The sequence below is a fragment of the Rousettus aegyptiacus genome, unplaced genomic scaffold (genome assembly GCF_014176215.1).
Source record: "Rousettus aegyptiacus isolate mRouAeg1 unplaced genomic scaffold, mRouAeg1.p scaffold_m13_p_13, whole genome shotgun sequence".
Classification (NCBI taxonomy): domain Eukaryota; kingdom Metazoa; phylum Chordata; class Mammalia; order Chiroptera; family Pteropodidae; genus Rousettus; species Rousettus aegyptiacus.
This window is the reverse complement of record NW_023416288.1, coordinates 68,281,875-68,309,707: the sequence shown is the minus strand read 5'-3', so window position 1 is coordinate 68,309,707 and position 27,833 is coordinate 68,281,875. Positions and strand designations below refer to the sequence as shown.

At 37.5% G+C, this 27,833-nt stretch overlaps 1 protein-coding gene across 3 annotated transcripts in view; it reads left to right on the top strand.

Annotated features, from left to right (window-relative positions):
• The window catches only part of CPED1 (cadherin like and PC-esterase domain containing 1), a 256,715-nt gene that overhangs the window by 221,308 nt on the left and 7,574 nt on the right, over positions 1-27,833 (top strand). For 2 of the 3 annotated variants that reach the window (XM_016125247.2, XM_016125248.2), the window contains 5 exons: positions 251-387; positions 13,809-14,029; positions 14,286-14,387; positions 14,806-14,893; positions 18,694-18,840. In XM_016125247.2, the coding sequence (XP_015980733.2) occupies positions 251-387; positions 13,809-14,029; positions 14,286-14,387; positions 14,806-14,893; positions 18,694-18,840 (695 nt within the window). Of the gene's footprint in view, positions 1-250; positions 2,502-13,808; positions 14,030-14,285; positions 14,388-14,805; positions 14,894-18,693; positions 18,841-27,833 lie in introns of those variants that run through there. The other variant, XM_016125250.2, reaches the window with a different exon arrangement.

The window sequence follows — 27,833 nt, the reverse complement described above, 5'->3', positions numbered from 1 at the left end:
GGTCTCATGGAACGAAACTGATACCTAATTTCAGCTTGAACTGTTATCTCAGAACATTACTGCACGCTGCGATTCAATTTGGTTGGCAGGAGCTCATACATTGCTCCACTGGATTTGTATGATGAGAGTGGTCTTCTCCTCACTGTAACTTCTGTGATGGCGTGCCATAGTTGAACTCTATAGAGTTACTTGCAAACTTTAATTTCACTAGTAGAAACTGAACCAAAGGAGGTTTTGCTGTCTATTCCAGGCCAATGGATTGTACCTTGCCTTAGTTGTTCAGACAACAGGACATGTGACTGGAGAGAAATAACTTGGCAGCCCCACAACTGCCAATATGGTGTCCTAACTAAGCCTCAACTGCAGCAGTGCCTGGGAGGAAGGAAGGTAGGTTCTGGATCCAGTGGGGAAAGCTCTTAATTTATGCCACTTGCAGCACCAAAGGCTGTACCGCTGTATTTGCTAGACCGACTCCTGCTCTCTCACTCTGCGGAGAATAACTAACTGAATGCAATCTGGCTTTATGAATTGTGTAAATGTTATCATAGAAGAACCTTAACAATTCTTGCTCAAAAATGCTCAATTATTTCCAAAGAAGTCTACTTGACAGATGGAGGATATTAAAGTCATGTCCTGTGCTGTTCCAATTCCATGCTGGTTTTCTCAGCACAAATTAGTAAGAGCTCGCCACGTCCACTGACAGTTGGCAGTTCAGAGCAGCTGGCCTTGCCAACTGCAGCTCTAGCAAGACACTTGCAATTAAAACAGACATCTGTAGCTTGCACGAGCAACAAAACGTTCCTGCTTATAAGACTCACTTCTGCCGAAGCTGACCGAGTGCATGGCATTGTCTTCACACACTAACCTTCCTCATCTCTTTCACATTCCCGAGCAGATCTCGCATGGACCTCAGTAGGCTGCTTTTCCGTAGTGTGGCTTCTAAGCTGATTTCTCGGACATGCAGTGTCTTCTTGCTAGGCGTGCTCTGACTAGGTAGATTCCAGCAGAGCTCTTGGACGTGCGAACTGGGCACATAGACTGAGATGCTTGGTTACCATCAAGTAAGTAAGCCTTATCCAGATTTCAAAGCAGTTTTTATTAGATGGGCGTTTCCTTACAAACTGTTTGTACACTCACGCACGGGTACAGCTAAGTTCAAAAACTGATTCTGAAAAAACTCTTTCCATGCATAAAGAAAAGGCCAGTTTTTCAGATTAAGCTTATGTTCAGATTTTTCTACTAGCAAATGATTTCAAAAGAATGACAGAGGATGAGGGGTGGGTCAGAAGAAGAAGGTCTTTCCCATGATGATTTCAACGTAAATGCCCCAATTTTCATGACCAAGAGTATCTCTAAAGATAAAGTTGCAGTATTAGTTACTCTAAACAAGGGGAGGGGGGAAAAATTTAGAAATTTATTAACTGTCAATTAATATTAACTGAGCATTGATTCTGTGCAAGGAACTGTGCTGCTAACTTTCTCACACCTTAAGTCCAACCAGACTTAGCTTCACGAGGGCAGGGAATGGGTTTAAATCACTGCCGTAATCTCACTGATAATACAATTTTTGATAGATAGTAATCATCTAATAAGTATTTGTTGAGTAAATAGATAAGTTAAAATCTTGTTCATTCCCAGGCATAGTTCTGTGAGGTAGATATTATTGTATCTGTTTTCTGCTTTAGAAAATTAAAGCTCAGAGGGGTTGAGTAATTTATTTGCGATCACACATGTATGTGCGTGGTTAATACTCAGGCATTTTAACCACCAACTTGGACGATCCAACCTTCATATCTGAGAAATGCAGGACTGGAAGCAGTGAAAGTAGTCTTTGCCATAACCGTCAGACTGCAATAAACTCTTTCAGAATATCGTTCCGACCTCAGAATTTAGAGGATTCCGGAAAATTCCAAAATGTCACAATCCATTAACCTGAAAGGCAGTAGATGTTAATTTAAGTTCATCACTAAATTCTGTGGCTTTGGACATTACATATATTTTTTCTCAGAATCATTTTCTTTATCTGTCAAATAATATGACATCTATGTGATCTAATCCTATACTGTAGATTAATTAACTTCATAGAAAGCTAAAAAAAAAAAAATCCTTCTTTTCTGCCTATCTGAAAATATCATAGACTGGGTGGCTTAAAGAGATACTTATTTCTGAAAATTTAAGAGGCTGAGGAGTCTAAGACCTGGGTGCCAGTATAATTGGATTCTGGTGAGAACCCTTCTACTTGCTTCTGTTGGCTGCCTTTTTATTGTCTTTACAAGGAAAAGCTCATGGTCTAGTCTCTTCCTCTTCTTATAAGGATTAGCCTCCACCCCTGTGACCTCATCGAAACCTAATAACCTCCCCAAAACACCACCTCCTAATACCATCACATGGAGGTTAGAGTCTCATCATATGAATTTAGGAGGGACACAAACATTAGGTTCTAATATTATCTTTGTTAATTTCAAGGCTGATTATTAACAACACTAAGAAATAATAGTAAGGAAAAGGGAAGATCACTTTGTCCCTACTTGTCTGAGAGACAGGATGTTGCAAAGTCTGAAAATACAGGCCTGTGTGTAGATCAGGTGATCCCGGCAGAGACTAGCCAGCTGGCTGCTTAGCAGAAAGGACTTAACTTAGCGATTCTCCGAGTCCAGAGGTATCCTTCAGGCTTTTGTGCTCAGAAATTCAAATTTGTCAGCACACTAGCAATGGTCCTACAGCTGTTTTGTTTATTTACCAGGATGCTAATTTATTCTATACGCAACAGGGAAGCCCTATATGTTTAGCAGAAGAATGGCACAACAGAATTAGAAAATACATCCTGCAGCAGTGTGGAGACTGTCTAGGGGAAGGAGGAAATGTGTGCTCGGCAGGCAGAGGCTGTTTAACGGAAAAATTCAGTCATGCAACATTAAGAAGGCAAAAAAGTGTAGAATATGTACAGAAGGACCCCATCGATGGAAAAACTAATGCGAGCAGGCTTACATACACAGAAAATTTCTGGAAACAACAAAGAGTTAATAGTGATTACATAAATCAAAAGGACTGGAAGAGGGGTGGGGAGGTGACAGGACTGGCCACAAATTTTTCGAGGCCCAGTGCAAAATGAAAATGTAGGACCCTGTGTTCAAAAATTATTAAGAATTTCAAGAAGTCAATAGCAATAAAACAAGCACAGGACCCTTGCTATCTGTATTAGTTTCATTTTTTTTTTTTTTTACAATGTGTTAGCATTTTTTTTTTAATTCAAATATCTATATCTTAAAAGGTTGTGGAACTCAGAATTAGGGCAGAAGCAGTGGAAATGCAAAGGGTAAAGCGCCTGAGAAAGATCGTTTATATTCAGAATCACAGGACTTGGAATGTCCAGGCGGGTGCCTATGCCTAGGATGGAGATAATTTTATGAACATTCGCAATTATAACTATGAAATAGTACTTATTTATGGATAGAGGTAGGTTGGCCAAAGTTTTTCCCAGTGCCACTATTTCTCACTTTCTATGAAAATAACATAAATATACAAAGTGATCCCGAAACTCTTATCTTTTTTACTAAACCGATTAAGTTCTCATGCTATCAAGAATTTTCTATAAGCACCATTCTATTCCAAAGACAAATAAATGTTAAAGCATAACAATTGCAGAAATAGAAAAAGAAACAAAATAAATATTTTGGTTTTTAAACACTTTATATAACTGTGGAGGGGCATCTCTTTCAACCATGTCAAACATTCAGGAAAAGAAACATATAATTTGAGCGACATTATGCAGAAATTCATTTCACATATGCATAAGGACAGCAAGGTCATGGGGTAGTAAGAGCCTCAGACTGGAAATCAGGAAGCCTGTGCTGCAGTTCTGATCTCATCAGAAAAAGTGATATTTTTTATTCATCGAACCCATCAGAGTAACTCTACTGTTCCCATGTTGGAAAGCTGACAATATCCATTACTCCCAGCATGTTACCGCAGAGGAGAGTCCAGCTGATTACTTAACAGACTTAAGCTCAGTATACTTTTTATAACTTTTGTGAAGTCCCGTTGTTTATTTATTCATCCTGAACATGATCCTCTAAGGTATTAGATTTCTAGCAGAAGAAAACAAAAGAGAGAGTGATCATTACAATACAGTGTGACAATTGCAAAGGTAGGGAGAAGCACAGGGCCTGGCCCCCGATATGGATACACAGGTTCTGGAAAGTTACTAAGAGGAAATGTCTGGACAAAGGGTGTTGGTAGTTACAGGCAAACTACCAATCACACTACTTAAAATAGTTTAATTAAACTAGAAAAATGTAGCGATCTTCACTTTCCCCCCAAAGCATCTACAGTGAGAATCCTGTCACTCAAGCCTACTGCTTTCTTGATTCCTCTCTTACTGGAGGAAATAGATGATGGACAGCAACCAAGCAGGTGAGGAGTGGACCAGAGACGCTTGCAAGTTTCTCATTTTCTCGTGGGCTCTAATTTAGGCATCCCAGATTCTGGAAAAGTCGGGATATACTTAAACAAGCAGATTGTATAGGTATAGTAGCCTTACTTACCTGAAGACTTTTGATTAATGTGTAAAACTCAGATTTTCACAGTGAGAATCCAAAAGTTTCATCGTTGCCAGGAATAAGTAGTGCCAACATGTTATGCTACAAACAACAACAACAACAATAACAACAACACAACAAACACACACACCAAAAAAACCCCAGAACTTTATTTTCAGTTGTAATCAAGGCAAGCTTCAGCTTTGGGGGATGCATTAAATTGAGTTACCTTTCTGCAAAAATCAGATTAATCAGATTGGTCCACTGAGAATTACTGGAAATGTAAGCCTTCAAATAGCATTCTGCTTTTTAAAGATTTTCCAAGTAGCCATTTCTCTCTATTGAATTTCGTTATGGTATTATTTTGAGCTTTCGCATCTTTTTACTACTCTTTTACATTGATGAATGCAAGACTATACTTGAACATGTATGCCCACCTATGGGAAGAAAAAGACACATGTCAGTTGATATTTTAAAAGCAGTTCACATTTCCAGTAACCTCGACCAGGAATCCTGCTGTGCTTAGTGGCTCATGAGCTGAACTGTATACTTCAGTCATTTGCCTTTACTTCAAAAGACTGAGCCGGGGTCTGATCTGTAGAGGAAAGATGAAGCAAAATTTCTCCTCAAAGTATTTGTATTCATTTCTATAGCATACTTGTTTATGTATACAGGGCAAGTAAATGTGGGACCGCTTTTAAAATTTTATCCAGATGTAAATTATTTCATTTATAGGTTTTTGCATGTATATATAAGTTTTGTGACATGTAATCATGTTGAAACAAAGCAAAATCAATTGAAAAATATAAGCTATGTTTTCATTTATACTCACACATTTTTCTAAGTAGATACCCACTTCTTAGTAAATCATGAATGGAACATTTGTAAAAAAATTTATCAGAGCATAACTTTAAAATCACAGCACAAAATATATAGGAAATAGTTTAGAAATATGATGATCACATTTACCACTGCAAAAACTTGGGAGCCTGACCAAATCGAATTAAAGAAGCCCTTATTTTGTCAATTGAAAACATAATTCAGAATTTCAGCCAGTAATAAAATATCTGAGAGAAGAGTGCAATTAGGAAAGAGAAATATAAAAAAGCAATATTTACTGAAAGTACTTAAACTCAGCTGTTAAAACAGGAAATGTAACTTACATTTTTAAGTAATGTTTGCAAGTTAAGTAGTGTCTTGGACTTAAAGGTGTTTAAATTTTTTAAGTGTGGCTAATTTATAATAATATGTTCTGACTAATTCGTGAATTCCATTATGGTTACACAATTCATTGTTGCTTGTCAGTTTCAATAGAAAGAGGAGGGTGAAAGGGAAGGAATGCACCTCACTCCCGCCTGGAGAGGATGACCGTACACGATGCCCACAATCCAGACAGAATAACAGTATAGATAAATAATAGTGTTTCAATAGCTAAAAGGTCTGTGTCTAGGTGATATTCTCTAGTTGCCTGCTTTCTCCTTTTTTGCCGAATTTCATGTGTTTGAGAGTGATTTGCTTCAGTGTCAATTTGCATTTCTTCCTGACCCCAGAGAGCAAACTGTTTGGTCAGCCAATTTAATCAAAATGCATCATTGGGAAACATTTGTTGTAATCATATTATATTTCACAGAGAGGTGCTTTGTTGAGCTAGATTTTCATCATGTCCTAAATATCATTACCCACCTGGCTAATTTTAGCCTCTATTAGAGCTGAATCACCCCTTGATTCATTTAGAAATAGGTATTTTTCTTATGAAGGCAGTGGCGTTCATTCATGGGCTTAGCAGAATCACAGTGGAGCTCTGCAGACATGTAGACTATGCTTGGCTCTGAATTAGATGTGATGAGTAAAACTCTTCACTTCACTTTCATTTCCTTTCTTTAGTGATGTGCGAACTCTCTAATAAGCAAGCACTGCCTAGAATAACGGACAAGTAGCTCCTCTTGCATCCTATATAATGGCCCCTCTTAGAAGGTTCCAGTGAATTTCAGTTAGCAGGGCTGAGTCCTGTTGGGAACTACGTGCACTTTATTGTATCTGAAGAAATATCCCCACAATGAAGGTCAGTCCTACATAGGAAGAGAAAGAGGAAGATGATAAGTTAATTTTAAAGCACGGTTTTACCCTGTCTATTGATTCTACGTGTACTCAATTCTTTCCCAGCCTCAACAAGCTCCAGAAGAATCTGAAAAGCTAAACAGCTCCAATTTATTAACTTTATATTGACTCAACCCAGATAGCCACCAATGCTCTTTTCATTTAGTTGTAATTTGATTTGCTAACTCTATCCTTGTTAGTTTTAGTGATTCTGGAGAAATGAGGTAATGAAGTAAATTATTTGGATGTTTAAGTATCATCATTGTTAGCTCCTTCCATTCATAATAAAATGGAATAAAAAACATTTCGCTGATGAATTCAAGACTATACTTGGACATGCATGTCCACTTGTGAGATTTTTCAAAGGAGTTCATTTAAAAGGACTTCATCATATATTTAAACAAAAAATTCCCAAGCCCTGGTTGTATTTTCACTAATAAATAATATTTCTTGCTATTATATGTTTCAGGGCACCTATTTTTCTACTAATAGAAGTCCTATTGTGCAGCATGTGAATTATACACTAACTTTTCGTATACTTTACACTTTTGCTAATTCGCAGGTGGAAAACCTGGTTTCAATGTTTAGTTTTTCCTCAGAAAAATTTAACATGTAGAGAATGTGGTAAAGACTAGATAAGAATTCATCAAACTCACTTCCTCTTCTTCATGGCATGTAGGTTGGCTATATGTCTCAGTCTCCTTCAAAATTAGTTGTGTGGCCACGTGACCAAGTTCTAACCAATGGGGTGTGAGCAGCGGTGACATGCCCAGCTCCCAGGCTGTGCCTAGATAAAACCCAGCAGCTCCTTACTCCTTCCCCCAGTTGGATATCAATGAGTAGGGAGTTCTTGGAAACCATAACTGAGGAAGACACAGTCTAATCACCCTGGGACCCTGAACGACCTCCCTGGCCCCCATCCCTACATGTACACCTGCCTGGAACCACCTGGACTGCCTTCCTGAGGGAGAAATAAACCTCAGTTGTGTTTAAGCCATTGCACATTTAGGGGCTGTATTTGTTACAGCACTCCATAGGCTCCATCTAATACAGGGACTATAATGTTGAAAAATTAAAAATGAAAATAAATATTATTAATCAATTTTATGATTTTTTAATAAGACTATTTTAAAATAAGCTTTAAGCTTTCCTAAAGCCTAGGAACATGATGTGGTTATAGATCCTTTGGTCCATGATGGTGTGAAAAAAAGTGGGAAAAATACCAGCCCTTAGATACTTTTTGATGACGTGTTACATGGCGAGTCTCAGCAATGGAACAGGTGCAAAACTTTCCTAAACACAGCTTTGTCTCCTGCTGATGAGCTGAGATCCAGGCTCTTGTGACACATCTAGACACAGATGTTTCTGCTCCTCTCCAGAGCCCACCTTGATGGGGGCAGGCTCCTGTCACTGCACTGCAGGACCAGAAAAGAGATGCTGCACAGAAAAATGGAATTCAATCTTTGGAATAAGATTGTTCCTGGAATCCAGAATAGGATTGACCTTATTCCTGTGACAGTTTTATTGAATCTATGCTTAATCTCCATTCTCTTAAGCCATTATTTTACATAAATAGAAATAAAGTTGATTTAAGCTGATTAGTACTGAATTTTGATATGAATTTTCAGTGTTTTTAAACAATGAATTTATTGCTATTGATACTAGTATGCTGTGCTGCTTTAAAAAATTCTTATTATAAAAAGCCAATATACATTCATTTTAGAAAGTACAAATGAGCAAAAAGAATAAACTGTAATCATTTTAGAAAGTACAAATGAGCAAAAAGAATAAACCGTAATCTGCTTAACATCATAGCAATCTTAGGGTAGTCAGATATCTTATGTAGCAGCTCAAGTTTCCAAAAGCAAGTGTTCCGTCCAGCAAGGCAGACGCTGTATCACCTTTTAGTCTCACAAGCCACACAGTGTCACTTCTATCATACTCTAATCATTAAAGCAGTCCCAGACCACTTGAACTCAAGGGGAGGGAACATAAAACTCGCCTTTCAAAGGCAGAAGTGTGACATAATCTGGGGACTACTAGAAGTCCTATTGTGCTTTTAAACCACCCAGCTTTATTAGTAACCTAGTTGCAAGTCACAGAAGACTCGAGTAGGATGGGCTGAAAGAATTAGGACATTTTCTTTCTGACATAACCAGAAATACAGAGGTAGAGATGTTCCAGGTTAGTTCGGTTGCTCAACCATTTTTCAGAGCCTCTGTGCTTCCTATCTTTCCATTCTACTATCCTCATCATATCAGCAATATATCATCCCATAGTCACCTGTAGCTGCAACAGTTTTGGTATCGTAAGGAACTGAGATATCACATCCAATGAAGAAGATGGACATTTACTTGGGTTGTTCCATTTTTCTTAGGAAGGTGTATCTTTCCTTTAAGTCCCCAGAAGTCTTCTCCTCAGGTCTCATTGGCCTAGACTGGACCATGTGATTCTTCCCTTGGCAAAACCTATGGGAAAACATATGTTTGTCATTTGCATCTTCTATGGTGAAAAGAGAGCTCTGCCAGAAAGAAAAGAAACGTGAAATAATTTTTGGTAAGACAGTCCTTTCCAACTTTTCCATACCATGGTCCATAGATAAAGTATGATAATATTTACATGGCACATTGGATAAGCTAGATTGGCTTTGGAAGAATCTTTATGGGGTTTGCTTAAAAATTATTTTCCTTACATTATTATACAATTATAAATAAAAAATAAAATGAGAAGATGTCAAAAATTTTAAAACTTTTCAACTAAAATCTTTCAAATGTTTACTTAGAAATGAAAATAAACTGTCATGATATCACCAATTCGAATATCCACAATTAACTTTCTAGGACCTTTTCTACATATCCACATACTCTTTGATAATTATTGAATTCAATTATTTATATTCATTTCAATTCAATCATTATTTGTATTCTGATTGTAATCAGCTTTTTATAAAAGCTACTTTGAATTCTTCCTCATTACAATATGTCCATAATATAATACCACTGTTAAAGATTAAAAGAATTGAAGCGTATGATCACACCTTAATATAACCAAGCTAATAAACATTGATACTGCCTTCAATTTATTTTTCTTTTGAAATATATTTTAATGGACATCCTTAAATATTTTTTAGAAGTAGAATTTCTTAAAAACTGCCAATATACACACAACAGCAAATCTTCCATTTATCTATTTAATAAATGAGAACCAACTTGTATGCCAGACCCTATTCTGGTCACTTGATTAAAAAAAAAAGAAGGGAAAGATAAAAACTTATCACATGATGCTTACACAGTAGTGTACAAGAGGGTCCATTTCCCTGGAATTATAATATTGTTGGAGCTTTAAAAACCTTTGCTACTTTGATGGGGGGGGAGGAAATAGTTATTTTAATGTTTTATTGTTAGATTATTTTTATAATTACTTACTGGTTATTAGTATTTAATGATCACATTTTTTCTTTGATTGCATATGCTAACCAAAACCTATGTATGCTAATGTAAGGCAATAATTTTCACAAGAGAAAAGTGTTATTTAAAAATTGTATGGCTGATTATAAATATTTGTTATAATAATTTAGATCTTTTAAAGCAGAAATTGACCTACAAATTTCCTTTAAAAAAAATCACCAAATTGAATGATCCGAAAATATATAACATTCAAAGATTGAATATGAATAATGTGACTGAAAATAATCAAATTCCTGATATTATTTTTCAATTGTGTTTGCACTAAAAAGAGCTGGCATTTTGAACTTAGACATCATTTAGTTAGGAATACCAATCAACCTCTTACAAAAACTGTGTCACCTATAGAACAAGCAATCTTAAAATCACAACTGCATTTTCATTTTGGTTATAATTATCATTTTTATCTTTCATGAACTAAACAGCACAGGGATAAGATAATTCTCCAGAAAATAGTCTTCCTGGAGCTATGTCTTAAAAAAATGCTATATGTTTTTGCAGTTTAGAAGAACTTGATTTGCAAATGATGGTGGTGACACTTCCTTCTCCCTCCCATTCATGTAGCTCTTATTAGCCATTAATCAGCAATGGAGATTTGAAAGACTGTTCTGAGTGTTGGTTTGCTCAGGGTGCTGGTGTCTCTTCTTTGAGGTTCACCATCAAACCCAAAGTTTCAGTTTCACCAGCAACGATACAAGTCCAGCTGGGGGTCTCTTGCAAGGGTTGGTAGAGTAAGAAAGATTGCTGAGATTCAGACATTTTCTGTCTTCTCTGACATGTTTCCTAAATGAGCTAATGAATTTAAAGTGCTTAGCAATGCACTTCAAGACATACTGGAAGCACTCAAAAACACACTGTTTGCCTTTCCTATGCTTAATGCTAGCTCATATTCACTGTGGCTTACTGTGTGCCAGGAATACGATAAGCATTTAAAATTTTATCGAAGTCCTATAAGACGGTGCTATTATTTTTCTCATGTTACATATAAGAGAATGAACCCTTGGAGAGGTCACATAATTTGTCTAAGACAATCTAGTTAATTATAGTAGCTAGAACTCTGAAACACAACTTTCTTGCTTCTGACATGCTTTAGTGAGCTGCATCTTTGTATAACCCACAAAGACTGGACATTTAGAATTTTTTTTCTCTCTCAGTAACATGCAACTACTTTGATTTTTAAAAAAACTTCTGTATCTCTCTCTGTAGCCCACAACACAGACACCCAGTGATCTTACTGGCTGCCTGGAGATAACTTAGGCAAGATTGCCTCTTGATATTGAAATGAAAAGAATCTGTAACAAAAAACCTCTAGGAGCAATTTAGTTTAAAAGCTGGACTTCAAAAGCCCTTTATGGGTATAAAGAGCTGAATTGTATTCCCACCCAACCAAAATCATATGTTGAGTCCTAACTCTCAGGACTTCAGAATGTGACTATATTTGGAGACAGGGCCTTTAAAGAGGTAATTAAGGTAAAATAAGGTCATGTGGGTGGGCCCCGATCCAATATGACTGGTATCCATACAAGAAGAGGACTAAGACATAGACTCACACACACAGGAAAGACCATGTGAAGACATGAGAAGAAGATGGCCATCTATACATCAAGGAGAAAAGCCCTCAGGAAAAAAACTACCGTACAAATACCTTGATCTTGAACTTCTAGCTTCCAGAATCATGAGAACATAAATTTCTGTTGTTTAAGCCACCCAATCTGCGGTACATTGTTACAGCAGCCGTAGCAAACGAATACAGTTGGAATTAGATAATTACTGATATCTGAAATTAATAGCTTCCCTGATTATTCAAAGTTCCTTTTTAAAAATCAGAAATCTTGCCCAGAAAAACAAACAGAAGTAGTTATAAGTCAAATGCTATGACTACTTGAATTTTCAAGTAATTTCACAAATTATTTTTTTATACTGGAATTTTATTGCCCCAAATGGAACTTCACTTAGAGGATCAGTGATTGGGACCTTGGCACCTAAAATATTCACTTTAGCTTGATGATGCTATGGTTGCAGTATTTGATCTGAAGGCAAATTGGAGATGCTTTGTAGATTTCTTCAAACATCTACTTGAATACATTTACCATGGAAAGTTCTCACTAAATTTGTTGTAGCCAGCCAAATACAGTAGTGCCTGAGAAATTATGCCAATGACTCCTGTTAAAATCATAAGAAAGTATGTGCATGACTAACAGAAACAGAAATCTCAAAAAGAGAGAAAAAACTGAAGAACAAACCTTACCCAAAGGTATTAAAAGGGATTGTTTGTAACAGAAGTCCCTTTGACTTTCAATTCAATAAATATTTTGGAAGTGCATGCATGGTATTATGGTAGGAAATAGAATTTAGAAATTCACCCTGACTCTGACCTCGAATATTTCTTAATATGATATGAGAGAAAAAGACACAGGCACAAATAGCCATTTCATGTAGTCTTCGATAAAATCTGTAATGGAAATAAAAAAATGTAATGAAATCAGAGGACAGAGGTCATTCTGGCTGGGGCATTGGACAAGACCCTTTGGGAGAGACGTTTGTGTCAGGTCTGGAGGTTGTACAGCATTTACACAGGTGGGGTCGCAGAAGGAGGAGCTTTCTAGGCAGGGGGATTAGTACAAGGAAAAACAGATGTTGTTGAGTGCAAATCATGTTCAGTGAAAAAGTAGGAATCTGACCTGCTTACGTGAGAGGAAGCATTGAGAGGATGGGGCCACTGACCTTGCACTTGAAGTTAAAGGACCTGAGTTTGAGTCTTGTGTTCCCCATTTACTAGATTTATGGCTTCAATCTTCTGAGCCTCAAATTGGTCATCTGTGAAACAGAAATAATGATTCAGACCTCACAACTATGAAGATTAAAAGTGAAATCTGCGTGAAATCTCTACCTAGCCAAGCCTAATATAAAACAAAAATCTAGCAAATGTTAGTTGAAACTAAGGAGTTTAGGCTTGATTCTATAGAAAACAAGAGCCAATAAGGTTTTAAAGCATAAAAGTAAGATGACCAGAGCTAGAATTTGGAAATGTATGCCAGTGATACTGTGTGTAGAATAAATTAGAGGACAGACATTATGCAAGAAGGGAGACCTGTTAGGAGAGTATTAACAATAGCATAACTTTGAAGCAATGGGAATCTGATGCAGGGCTGTGCTCGTGAAATAGAAAGGAGGTGATGGGTGTGAGACTTTAGGCACATGGCACCAGGATATGCAGCCTGAGACATAGATTGCTGTTCAGAGATTCAGATCCTGGTCCGGAGGCTCTTTTCTTAAATAGCGGCATGACTTCTGTTGAGTTACGTAACCTCTGTGTGTGGATCCCAAGTTTTTTCATCTACAAAATAAGTAAAAATTGAAAAATCTCTATTCTTACAACATTAAAATACTTCACGTCTACTTGAATCAATAAAATGTATTCAGCTAATTAGATGAGAAAGTAAAAAGCGAAAGGGAGAAATTGAAGATAACACAAAGCAAAAAGCATTAAACATAAGTTAGTGTGACAGTAGATAATATCATTTCTAGGAATATGGAAGAGAGGAAAATAAACAGGTTTGAGGGAGAATATGATGAAAGTCATTTCTAACAGTTTGGAGGGCTGTTCAAACAATTAAATTTTGGCTTTATGAATATTCAACAAATTACTTATTTTATATTATCTCATACCATCAAATTTGAAAGCAAATATTTTTTCTTTAATTTATAGATTCTTTTCATTGGTGACTCGACCAACAGAGGGTTAATGTACTATCTGATTGAAAGACTGAACGAAACCTTGCAGGAATGGCAGAAGGTGCATGGCACTAAATTCTATCACAATGTCAATGGTGGGAAGACTTTGATCAGTTATTCCTACTATCCCCAGTTCTGGATAAGCCCTTCATTGAGACCAACGTTTGAAAAAGCACTTGAACATCTCTTGCAAAGGTACAATGAAACTATTATGAACTGCACAGTGCCACAATGTACTGATGTTTTACTGGCGGTCATAATTTCTCACTGTATATCAAATGCGCTGAAAAGCTTATATCTCAAGTAGTATGGCTGAAAATGAGTTGGAAATGACAAGGAGGTCCTGTGATCAGGATGCCAGATATGGTTCAGTGAAATGTGAGGCAACACTGTTAAAATGTTTACCATCTGTTTCACGGCAACATGTGTTGTTTTTCTTTCTGGGTTTCAGATCACGTCCCCTGGAGAACACGGGCCAGACTGTGTTGGTCGTTGGAGGCGTTCAGTGGCTTAATTCCAATCACCTGCAAATTATTCACAAAGTTTTGAAGAGGTACATTTCCGCAACAATAATTGTCATTAGAATTCTACATAAAAAAAAAAAAAATTACCCTTGAAGTGACTGAATTTTGTCATGATTTTATTTAAAGAGCAACTTGATCTTTAGAAATAAGTACTTAAGGTCTAGTTTTAAATATTACAAAATACTTTTGTATCATTATAAGACACGTCTTCAGTATCCATATTTACATTTACTACAGATTAAAACATACCCACTGACATAAAACTCTATCCACACAAAAAACTAACGTACATCAAATCTACAAAAGAAGAATTTAGTTTGATCTTCCAATGATCACATTCTAAAGGAATTCTACTGTATTTGTTTATGTAAACAAAACATAGAAAAAACACAAACATCTAGAAATGTAATCAAAGTTCATGACTTTAGAATTTTGATTACCTTACAGAGAAAATTTACTCAATATCCTTGTGATCATCAAAACTTTGGGAATTGGGTTTCATCTGCCAGTGGATGGAGTACATTTCTTAACACAGGTAAGCAAGCCCATTTCCTCCAAGCTGTGTGAACTTCATGCTTCCTCTAAGGATCTAGGCTGGTGTCTGAAAAAAGAACTAAAAGGCATCATATAATTCAGCCACCTTCATAAAACCAAAGGAGATAATATATTTATGGATTATGATTTCAAATCAGTTCTAATTATTCCTGGAGATAAGACTACCATAACCCAAAGTAAATAACGCTTTAAGTTTCTTAAAAGAAGAAAGATGTCAAACTATGAAAAAATAAAGAGCTGAGGGTAGATGAGAGATTATGCTTTAAGTATCCCTTTACCCACTGTCATTTCATATACCTTTAAAGGCTCATGCTGAAACCACGAATGAAATTGTCAATATCAATGAGTACTTTGGAATAGGGTAGCTTTTTGAAGATGATTTTTAACTGATTACTTCTAAAAAAAAAGTCATCTTTGAAGTGGTATCATTAGTTTTTTCTCTGGTTGGATATTCACAAATGAAAGGAATTAGAGGTCAGTTCTTACAGAAGATAGTAAATTAATCTCTACACTGAATAGAAGTCTTAGAAATGAGCAGAAAGACAACATCTGTAGGTAAGGGAACCAGCTGCTCTTGTTCAAGCAAGGAGAGTTCACGGCAGCTGGGTTTGTGTGTAATTGCTAGAGGGAGCTCGGGGAGCATTGAGGACTGTGGGAGACAGGAAGCTGTCTATTTAATGTGGAAGCAGAGTGAGATTTATTTTTGTGTCAACGTCAAGTGTGCCTAGCTTTCTCCAGCACAGACTATATAACCCCACTCTCTTTTCTTGAAACTTCTCCTGCATGGATGCCAGATCTGTGATGCACAGGCAGGAGAACCAGTAGAAAGTGTCCCAAGTAAAACTTCCAAATTCAGCCTCTTGGAATGAGGAGAGGTTAAGGAGTGGAGGTATTTAGCATCTGGGGTACCTGAAAAGGTTGAAACTGCTGGGAGTCAGGAGATCAGTCCTTTGATAATTTTTGCCATGGGTCATGATTGAGATCTCCTTTAATGTTATCTGAAGGCTACAGGTCAAGTGTACAATTCCTTCTTGCAGACTCTGGTAGCTCCACTTTTCTTCCTTGACTGCAGCTCCCCACAGGAACTGGAATTCTTGTGGCCCCTACTTGTGTTTAGCAAACTAACTCAGAATCAGTTCATCTCAGTAGACAGCAATCATTTCTTTAGCACTTACCATGTACCAGATGTGTTAAACATAATGCCTGCCCCCCGGGATTTGATGGTGCTCATCAGTCCTATCAAACTGAGTAAAGACAAAAGGAGGGAAGAAGAAGATGGGGAGAAGCCATAAAACAAAAGAGAAAGGGATAATAACAAGCAGAGGCAGAAAAATCTGAGCTCCTCATCGTATGTTCACATGGCCATTCAAGACTTGGCCTCTGCCTTTCTCTGAAGACTTAGTCCTTGCTACCACTGCATATGCACACATGTAAATACACACACACATCACCACCACCACCACCACCACCACCACCACTGAGCTAGGTCATGCCGAGCATGTTTTAGCCTCTCATGCACATCATGTTCCCAGTCACCTCCAGGTCTTCAAAATCACTGTTCCTTTTTCTTAGAGCCCACTCTCCCAAAACCTCCTCACCTGGGTAATTTCCAAGCACCCTTCAAGTGTGAGTTTAAATACTGTTTCCTTTGGAAGACTTAATTGACACACTAGACTCGATTGTCTGTTCCTGCCATGAGCTCCTATAATAGTGTCTCATGTCCTCATTCAGTTTACCCAACCAATATAGTCCTTGGTTGTCCATGTCCCCTGCAAGAGTAATCTCTGCAAGAGCAAAGACAGAAGAGGGAGAGTTGCATTGCTCATTCTGGTACCCCTAATACAAAACAATTCTTAGCACATAGACTCTCAAAACCTACCTCATGATTTGGCTGCTCCCAGATCACTCCTTCAGGACTGAGACATTCGTTCCCCTGATCTGCTGGGGATGTGGCCTTGTGATAACTCACACCTGAATCGCAGCAGGAATTGCCTTTTGCTGCAGAAACCCAACTCGTCTGTGCAGGACTTCCAAGACTCAGGCCCTTTTCTTAATTTGGGCCATCTCCCTCCTAAGGACCTTCCCAGCTCGACAGCCCCGGCCTCTGTTGGAACTGCATCACCCCTTTATAGGTGTTGATTTCAAGAGCCCTCTTCTGTTAGCCCCGCCCCCCACCTACACAAATTTCCATCTCAAAATCTGTTCCCAGAGAACCAACCTTTCTCTAGAAACTGCTTACTATAAAGTTTCACGTGCCTTTCATAATTAGACATTTTAAAGTTGAGAAAATACTTGTAAGTGGACAAGAAAAAGCCTACGAACAACATTGAGCATCATTTTTTATGTGATAGCACAGACTAAATTTGCATCTGTCTCTTTTCCTACAGATTTCTTCTTTATCAACCTTTTCTATTCACTGCCTTTATTTGGGGGGAAACACTCTTCTGTGAATGTCACATGTAAATAGGTGTGCCAGCACAGTGGAGAAGACAGAAAATTAAACATATTTCTCCTGTTCCTTTTACTTTGCAGTTGGATTAACAAACGTGAATTATTTGCTTTTTTATCTAAAAAATGAAAACAGTTCTTGTTCTTTAGAAAAGGCAAGGAGCGTGCAATTCCTTTTGTCAGTTTGGGTTCATAGAGAAACAAACACCAAGGCAAGATTAGCATAATAAGGACATTTATGAGGCAGAGTGCCTGGGAAGGCTGAAGAGAAGGATGTAAGAATAGGAAGGAAGAGTTTTAGACCACAGCACCCCATACATATCATTCAATTTTGCGCCAAAGATTTTTTGAGTGTCTACTATGTATCGAGACCTGTATGGCTGTAACATGTCTGATATGAAGGACGGATTACATAGGAAGTCTTAGATGGCAGGTCAGCCTGGGACAGTCTTGGCCAAGCTGAGAAGGAGTCCTGGAGCTAGAATAGTTAGTGGAGGAGTCTCTCCTCTAGACAGTGGACCTGAACTAGAACTCCTTCCAGGCACGATCACTGCCTTACACATGGTTGGGAAGGGAGGGAGGAATAGGATCCAGAGAAGCAGCAGCTGGAACCCTCACTCAATTCTGCTGCTCCTGAAGCACATTCTTCTCTCTTTCCCCAACCCCATTCCACGGGCAAACCTCTCTCCGCTCAGGAAACCTCTCTTGAAACCTCACTGTCCAGCTGTCCCCTTGCCCCTCACAGAGCTTTTTTCTTTTCTCCACTAGCTCAGAGCCTGATATATTTTACCAACAAGAAAGGACTTAGTAAATGTTTACATATCCGTTTCTTCTATTAAAATGTATTGTCTTAAAAGCAGGGATTACGATTTATTTATTCTCGAATTCCTGTCCCTCAGCACAGAGCTAAGCACAAAACAGATGCTAATTAATAGTGAAATGACTAAATGAATGAAGAGGAATCCAAACAGACGAAGATAGCATTTGTGATTTTCAGATCTTGGCTTTTGAATTGAGAATTTTAGATATTTTCTTTGGATCATTGTGGGCAATAAACCTAACTAGTTTTCATAGAAGGGAAAGTTCCAAACTATGTGTCACTATAAATATTTATGTATTGCTGTTTTATAGATACAGATATATTTATATTTATGCTTTGAATAAACAAATTACAACACATCTTTATTTAAGAAATGCATGTGAAATGAATTCTTTATCTTAAACTCGGACCAATCTGTAAAAAAGATGAAATTTACATGATTTCTACCTGAGTTAATAAATCATATAACAATCCTCTTTAAAAAATGTTCATTCTTCTGCTTTGCAATACAGAGTGATGTTCAGAACTTATGGAAAGAAAATTTAATTATTTTGGATGATGCGAAAAAATATGGCTATGAAGTGGTGGACACGTTCACCATAACAATGGGGCGATACAAAGAGTTTTTGCAGGGGACCTGTGGATGTCATTTTCATGAGGTATTTATTCTGGCTCTCTGATTTTTATAGCATTTGAGTTTTAAATTTCTCATTGTATCTTTAATTGTTGGTCTTATCTTGCATTTAAAAAATTATGTCAGGGAGAGATTAAATGACATATTCATCACTGTTCCACTAAAGTATGTACCAATCACAACTCAAAACTCTACAATTGAGGTGTTCAAAAAAATAGTGTTTATGTAGACACTTGAAAACTAGGATCACTGGTTATGGAAGCAGGAAGATGAGAACCCGGAGAGCACTTGCCTTGTCTAATGGACTCCGAGCCTTCTGTCAGAAATTGTGTCCAAAGAAAGTGGCAAATATCTTTAGTGGAGGCAGCTTGAAAATCCAGACTATTTAATGTGTTCAACTAATGAATGACCTTCCTCCTTAGTCAATGCATAAGGGGAGGGCCTATTTTTGAATAGTTTTTCCCACGATGGTGAAAATGATTTTATTTGTAGCCAGTAATTAAATAGATTAAGCTGAGAAAGTGATAGCACAGAATAATTTTATCCTTTCCCCCCACCCCCGTCCTTTCAACCCCCTCTGTGGATTATTGTCTCCCTACCACTTGAATAAAATCTTCGTTAAGTCCCATAACTTTAAAACTACTTTCAGATAATAAAAGATCTCCAATTACTTTCAGGCATAAGAAGAATCTCACTCCAGTACTAAAGTTGCCCAGGCCTGCGTTGTAACCACATAAAATTATTTCCTTTCCTCAGCTCAGACCTGCCTCAGTCTCAAAAGCCCGAAGTAGGAGAGGAGCAGGAGGCTTCTTTCCTATTTCCCCATCTTGTTTTGCTATTCTTTACCCAATCCTCCTTCACTTGGTTAGGTTAGCAAGGAGATATTAAGGGCAACAAAATTCTTACTTGGCTAGTATAAGAATAACCATGGATATGCTCTCTGGGTATAGGGTGTCAATTCCTTCTTTTCAGGTGCTTTTGTAGACACCCACTTGGGCCCTCTGAAGATAGCTTCCTCGGTAGTGGCAATACCTCATGCTGCTTCAATTCCTCCTTGGCCCCTTGGCTTCTAATTGTCCATTCCTCTGTTGGGGGTCACATTGCCCCTCCAGGCAGCCTCTTGGAAAATATTTAAAATAGCACTAGGCTTGCTATACGCAGATGCCCACATTTGTTCCTTAGGAAACACTCAAGCATTCTTGCTCTGCTGTTGCTAGAAATACAGTGAGCTCCCAGTGTAGCCCTCTCTATTTTTCTCTCTTTCTTGTTCTTACTCTCACTCTCACTCTTACTCTCTCATTTTCTCTGCCAACTGAAAGCTGAACTTGAGCCAAGGTGTCTTACACCAGTTCTAACAGTCCCCAAGCTCCTCTCAAATTTGGTCTCTTGAAGCCCCCTCTCACTTGGCTTAAAGCAACAGTGAAGCAACTTATCCAAAAGAGAGGAAGACCACTAAAAATTTGGAAAACTTCTCACAGAAATTCTCTCTCTTCTTTCACCTTTATTTTTCAACTCTTTTAATGAAACAAGGGTTTGTAAAATTGGATGCTATCCATCCTTTTGCAAGTTTTGCATACATTGTCCAGACAGTGCTTAGGAATTTGGAGTCACTTGGCTACTGTTGTTTGCTCTAGATCTCAGGATTTTCAGCTGAAACTGTGATTTTATCTCATTTGATGACCCTATCAGATATTAATTCATTCTTTCTTTCTTGCACGGCCTCCTTTGTAAACCATGGTGCATTCATTAGTGAGAGTTGACTAATGAGATGACAACTAAAGTTTTCTTCAATTTTTCAGCCTTAAGATAACTATCAGACTCTATCTTGGTCCTCGGATATTTACGAATACCTAAAAGTTATTGATACTGCATTGGTTCTTCTATATGTTCTACTAATTAGATTCACTTTATATTTTTATGACAAATGGCACTGCATCTCACAGAAGTGAGCACCTGCTCACAGTAGAGATCATGGCATTTTAAGTTTCAGTCTGTTTGCAAAAAGTCAAGACTTAGAAACACAAAAGCAGGTAGCCTGGAAGAGGAAGAAACAATGAACTTTCAGCTGAGCCAGCCTAGTCTCATAGTTGGCTACAAAAACAAGCCAGAGCTTGCTAAACCACAGAAAAATGGGGACTTTCAAAATGACATACAGAATAGTTTTTCGGGGTCTCTTTTAGAAAAGGTTTGTTTATTTATTTATTTATTTTTGCACAGTGTGTCTTCAGTTAGTATTTGGGGTTAGGGTATGTGTTTTTCTTTTTCAGCTTTAGTGCTCTGGTAGCCTTAAAAGGGGAAGGAGTCCTCCCGTGATTTCTAGCAAGGCTCCTATTAAAAACAGAAGATGTTGCTCCCACATGATTGCATTACATGTATCTCCTGCCCTAGTATCAACCAATTGGCACTAATAGTCATGGAATTTGAGAACTACCAAAAAGATTCTTTGAACCATTAGAACTAGAATATTAGTTTAAAATTTTACTAATAAAAACCATCGTTAATTTGCATAATACTGATTTAAGCATGTCAGGTAAAATTATTTCACTTTTTTGATTTTATAATTTTTGTGTGCAATTATCACATACAAATTGTTTTTTCTTAAGCCTCATCTTTAATGTGTGCTGTTTTGAAAGCAAACTATATAGGTATCCCCATAATTATCTCAGTTTACTCTAGAGCAGTGTTATCTGTTTTGAAGTTTTCATTTTTGAGCTGCAATACTTCTAGGAGCATTTGCCTTTCTAGTTACAACATAGAGCTGATAAGATCATCTTTTTCAACTGACTCCCTTCAACACAAAGTCTCTAAACCTATCCATCATTTAGGCATACTTGCTGCTTAACTTTTGAACAATCTGTACCTCTTGTACCTCAGGAAGTTTCTAGTGCCGATGCTGATATTTTTATAATCTTTCTAAACCATCACACAACAATCTAAATCACTGTTAGCTTATTTTAAACAATCGAGAAAATCTAAAGCTCCTTGCAAAGTATGGTTTGATGATAAATGTAGCAAGCAAGAAAAGAAAAGATTATTGATCTCATGCAAAACATATTAAATGGTATAAATTTAGTAATAATAACCTTTTTGTTTTCTTCTGTGCTCATCTTATGAGCTGGCAAAGGATTTTGTCAAATAGTAATGGCAAGAATTAAAATTAGCTGTATTAGAACCTTAAGAATTTGGGTTTGGGAGCCTTTTGTCTTCTGGTGTTCAATTAAACCATTCTCACAATAGATTCACAGACACCTGAAAGAAAATTGGTATAATCATTACAGTAAGATCTTAATGTGTCCTTTTTTGATTTGTGCTGAAAATTTGGTCATAGACATAACAAACCTGCTCCAGTGGGCTCTCGTTGCCATAGATTAAATGGCTTGGGGCATCTCTGCTGTCTGTCAAGACACCAAGAAAGCATATGTTGTCACCACGAATCTATAAACAATTTCCCAAGTGGTGTGCATTAGTTTTGACTAAAATGTTCCTGCTGATTAGAAAAGCAGGTGTTTCTCTTCATGGGTAGAGATGGATTTTTTTATTTTTCTCAGTGTTCATGCAGGGCAACAAACAGGATCCAGGTAGCTCTTGCCCAAGATTCATTTTGGATCATGTCTTTAGTTATGTAGTAAACATCTACTGTGAACAAACTAAAACCTGGAAAGGATGCAAAACTATTATCAACCCAAACTGGCTGCAGAAGGGATAAATCTACAACTAATTATATTAAGTGATTATTAGTTAGTCTCATCAGTTTAATCTTCATCTTCTATGCATTATTTAATCTTAATTAAATAAATGAAAGCTTATCTGGCCTAGAAATGTACCCTCCTTCTGTATTATGAGCCTAAAGTTTTTCTTTTTCTCTTTCAAACTTTAAAAGTTTCTCATAACCACAATGAAGAAAAAAAAGCCTTTAAATTCATCTATCTAAAAACCTGAAGTAATGACTTTTAGAGAAAAAAGAATAAAGTTATCTTCTATAGAAAACCCAGAATTTACCTATCAGTGTGGCTGTTTTTTTAATAAATTAGTAATGACAATTTAATTCATTAAACGTTTTGAGTGTCTATGTAAGTACTGTGTTAAACATAAAATGAGCCAGGAAATTTTTTATAGAATTCTCATAAGCATCTCAAACTAGACATGACCCTAAAGAAAGAATTAACATTCCCTTTAAACTTTCTTCTTCTCCAAATTTGCTCTATTGTGCTGTCATTCACAAACTAGAGTCATCCTTGATTCCTCCTTATCTTTTTCCAGACCTCTGACAACCTCCAACTAGCTAGTTACCAAGTCCTGTTTACTTCTTAAATATTCTCCTGTCTTTTCCCTACTCTGTTCCAGTTGCCTAGACCTAGTTTATTCTTTTACTTAATAATCCCACACTTGTTTTGTGAGTCTAGTACATGAGCTAAATAGTGGTGATGCAAAAATAAATAAGAAACATTCTCTGTCCTCGATACATTGTAGTTGGAGGGTTAGGCTTAATAACTCATGTTATGAAACAATAACATGTTATTGTTAGTGATATAAGTGGCATGTTAGAGATATAAAGAGGATGTTGTAATAACACCAAGAAGGGGTACCTAACACAATCTGAGGACTGAGTAAAACTCTCTCCTTGAAAACTGTCCAAGTAGACTCTAGTCATGGTAATAGAGTGAAGGTCAAAGAAGGTCATTCCAACCCCCTGGGACAGTGTAAACTGAAGTAGCTTTGAAATAACCTGATGTTCTCAGAGAATCACAACTAATTTGTGCATTGCAGAATGTCAGTTATAAAAGGGGACAAGGAAAAGTAGGCTGGGAGATCATAGTAAGGGCTTAGACTTTCCCCTATAAATGATGCAGAGACAATGAAAACTTTTAAAGAGAAGTAAAATGGTCATATCTTTGTTTTGGATAGGTAAGTCTGATAACAGTGAGGCAGGAAGATTTGAAGATTACCAAGTCAGGGAAAAAAGGTAGGAGACTTTTCAGAAGTTATGTGAGAGATGATAACAGTTTACCCAAACCAGGACAAAGACAGCAGGCATAAAAGAGAAGCAGAAAAATACAAGCCCTGTTTAAAAAAAAAAAAAGAAGATCTGTAGATCTTATCTGTGGCATGAGAGAGTAGCAAGAAACAAAGATGATTCCTAACTTGGGTAATGGATTAGAGTGCTGAACTGGCAATTGAGACAGAGAATAACTGAGAAGGTACTGGCTTAGGGAAAAAATGTTGAATTCATTTTTGAACATGTTGTGTTTGAGATGCCTGTAGGACATCCAGGTGGAGCTCTCTCACAGGCAGTTGGATACACAAGTCTGAAGCTTGAGGGACAGGGTGGGGCTGGAGATAAAAAGTTGGAAGTCATCAGAAAATAGGTAATAGTTGAAACCATAAAAGTAGATCACCCAGAGAAAGCGAGTAGAACACAATGAGACAAGGAAGGAATTCTTGGAAATACCATTATTTAAGCAAAGTTTGAAGAAATAGGAGCATTGAATTCAGAGATTAAACTGTTAAAGAGAAACGCTAATAAATGTGGTGCCATGGAAAGCCAAAAAGTGAAAATTTGTAAGGCGAGATCAAACAGTGTTGTCAAATATAATAGATATATCTATTAAGGTAAGGAGATTTAAATAGCCATTGATTTTGACATTGAGAAGGTCTTTTCTGATCATAATAAGAGTGGTTTCAGTACACTAGAATGGGTAGGGATTAGACTACAATAGAATGAAGAGGTATAAAAAATTAGAAAAGAGGGCTGGTAAAGCCTTTTAACAACTAAAAATAAGAAAGGGGGAAAAACATTAGGTTTAGGAAAAAAATGGTCTAGGGACAGTTTATAGAAGGAACAACTTTATCATGTTCATGGTAGAGGGGGAATAATCAATACTAAGAGAAACGTTAAAAATACAGGCGGACACAGAACAGTTGGAGACAGGCTCCTGGTTGCGTGCGAGAGGGTCGGGTCAAGGACACTGGTCACTGGCTGGTAGAATGCTGGCAAATGAGCAAGGCGGGCTGGAGGGGCTCTTCTTCCCTATCATTTATTTACCCTGGACTGTTGCAATATTTCATCCTGGAAACTTCACTTTCAACTACTTGAATTCAGCCTTCATGCCCCCACCAGTATAGTGTTTCTATACTTCAAATCCATTATTGTCACTTAAAATCTTTCCATGGCTCTGTAACTAAAGAAGAGTCACAGAAGCTTTCACTGCCCACCATCCCTACACCCCTTTTTTCAGAAAATGATTCTAGACTGCCCTTTTTGTTTGAAATAATTAGTGCTCACTCCATCCTCTGCAAGTGAATTCTAGCCTTTTCTTCTGGGTGATTAGATTAGAGATCAGTGCCTGGTGAGAATGAAGTCATTAGCCGTAAGGGAGCTCAGCCTTTTCTGAGATAGTTTGGTACAGAATCCTATTCCAAAAGGGAGCATCCTGTATTGAATGGTGGTAATGTCAATTATATCAGGATCTGTCTCTGAAGAAGGGTAATTAAATGGAGACTAAACGAAGAGAGTGGCGGCCACACTATGTTGAACAGTATTATGTCCCCCTAAGGCAATTATACGTCCCAGCCTCTGCAGTGCTGGAACCTACTATGTCAGGATGCCTAAGAAAGAGATGCTGACCCATCACTAATTCGCGATCTTTGCAATAAACCCTCATTTCTGGGGTTTTACCACCAATCTTAAAGAGCCAAGCTGAGATGGACTTTGAACTGCCATAATATACATGTCCTCCTTTATGTTTTAATGTTCTACCCTGGTGAAAATAGGATCTGTGGTTTGAGAAATACTGTATACCCCTCCACTTGAAGGATTCTCAAATAATATTAGTATATTAAATGATCCCAAAAGACCTACAGCAAAGAAACTGTTTAACTTAGTTCAGTCCAGCTTTTCCCAAATTTTTTTGACCACAGAACCACTTTTCTTTTTTAATAACAACTATTAACACCTCACTAAACACACTTTGGAAAAACTAGAATAAAGGATAAGGTCTCAAATCACTTGCGGAGTGCAGATTAAATGCGGCAGACTGACCACAAGCATGTATCTTCTCTTCCACTTGAAACTCCACTAAAAAGCCTTTAAAAACATAAAGCTATTCACCCCCTCTCCCTCCTCCCCAAAAAAGACAGAATAAGAAATAACTCAAAAACATAAGAAATCTGAATTCATTTCAAGAAGCTCGACTTAGCCTATAAGGGAAGTTACAATACAAAGTGCCTAGAGAGGAGAAGCTCCAGTCAGAGGTGAGGCACACTCGACCACAGATGCTCTAAATGGCTCACACCTGAGGGAGCCAGGTGCTGAGGAAGGCAGGGCTGAGGCACAGGGCAGAACACAGTGGGTTAAAAGTCTGTATCCAAAACTGTTGGACCCCAAGTCCCTCACCCCACCTCATGCAGTCAAGAACCTATACCTATACATATGATTCCTTTTCAAATTGAACAGCAGAGAGTTTGGACTCAGGAACACAGGTATAATAAAGAACAAATTTATCTGGAGGCTGATTTAGAAAGACAAAAGTGAAAGTTGGCACCTGAAGGCTGGAGTCCCTCAATTTCTCCCTAATCCGCATAGAAGACAGGCACATGCCACCTCAGACAGGAGGTCGGAGAGCTATTCTGACCAAAAAATGAATGACCCAGTGGATCCCCTTTAAAAAGGTGGGAGTGTGCTGAGCATTATTATCCCTACAGTGAAGCCAGCAGCTGGAAACATTGCTCGATGCGAATTGTTTCTAAGTAACATTTTAGTGCCATATTTTTAAATGAAAACTCTAAGTTTAAGAGAGATGAATGGAAAAAAATACCTGTAAGTTAAGATCAAAATAGATTCCAAGACCCAAGATGCATGTCTAAACAGAGCAGGGCAGGAACTAAGTTTGTAATCAATCAGACAGATGAAGGACATTCACATAATATCAAGAATTCAATGATATGAATATTCAGTTGCTCAGGAAACAGTTTAAGACAGGAGAGTTAGTCTCTGGGGAACTGCATAGGCATGTGATATAAAACCAACCATTTAACATTAAATTGAATAACTATTGGTCCTTATAATCAACCTCCCCACCTCAGAGCAGAATTTGTTCCCAGATTTGGGAACTGAGCTTTGTCCAGGGACAGGAGTTAAAGGGGTTTAGCTTCGAGAGTAAGAACCGTTAGAGATTTGAAGGTAGGGTGGGAGACTGAGATATTGCAAATCTGGAAACACCAAGAACAAAAATATAAAAACAGACAAACCCTCATTCCTAAAGAAAACTTTAGTCTTGCCCTCTAATCCTCAGCATCTTTGACCCATTCAGAAGTTGGACTCTCTTCAATCAAAACATAGCTTATTTCATGTGGCCATAATTAAATATTTGGGGGGGGTAGATGAAAGAATTTCTTATTATCTTTAAAAATTGCATGATTTCCCAAAATGGGATTATGAATTATAAGGACTGGTCTCTAGCTATTGTTCATCACTTTATTTTTATTCCATTTCTGTGAATTCTTAGCCTACTTTTTCAGCTGGTCATAAATTAGTGACTGGCTCTTGGATTGAATATCCTGTCTGCAGAATGACTATACCAAATAAAAAGTACTTCAAATAGGATACATTTATCTTGAAAGACTACATTAACACATTCTACCTGGTTAATCTTGTGTTTTCCAACCTTAGAAAGCCATTACCATCATTCTTTTTCAGATCCCACCCATGATTGTGAGACACACTTGTAATCAGAACATCCCCTTTAATCCAGTCTAGAAAGATTTTGGAACATTCGTGCCACTGAAAATTGTTTTCTATTTTGTTCTGTGGATCTGGAACCACATCAGAAGTTCCCTGGGTGTTATTCAGGTCAGGTTCAGTTTTAGGAAAGGTATTTGCTTGTAATCTGCCTGACACTTTTCCAACTTACCAAGCTTTCCCTGTTTGTACTGGCTTTTAGAAAATTCAAAGTTATTGCAGTGCAGCAGTTAATTGACATTGTAATATGTTCTTTCTGATGAAGATTGATATAAAACCAA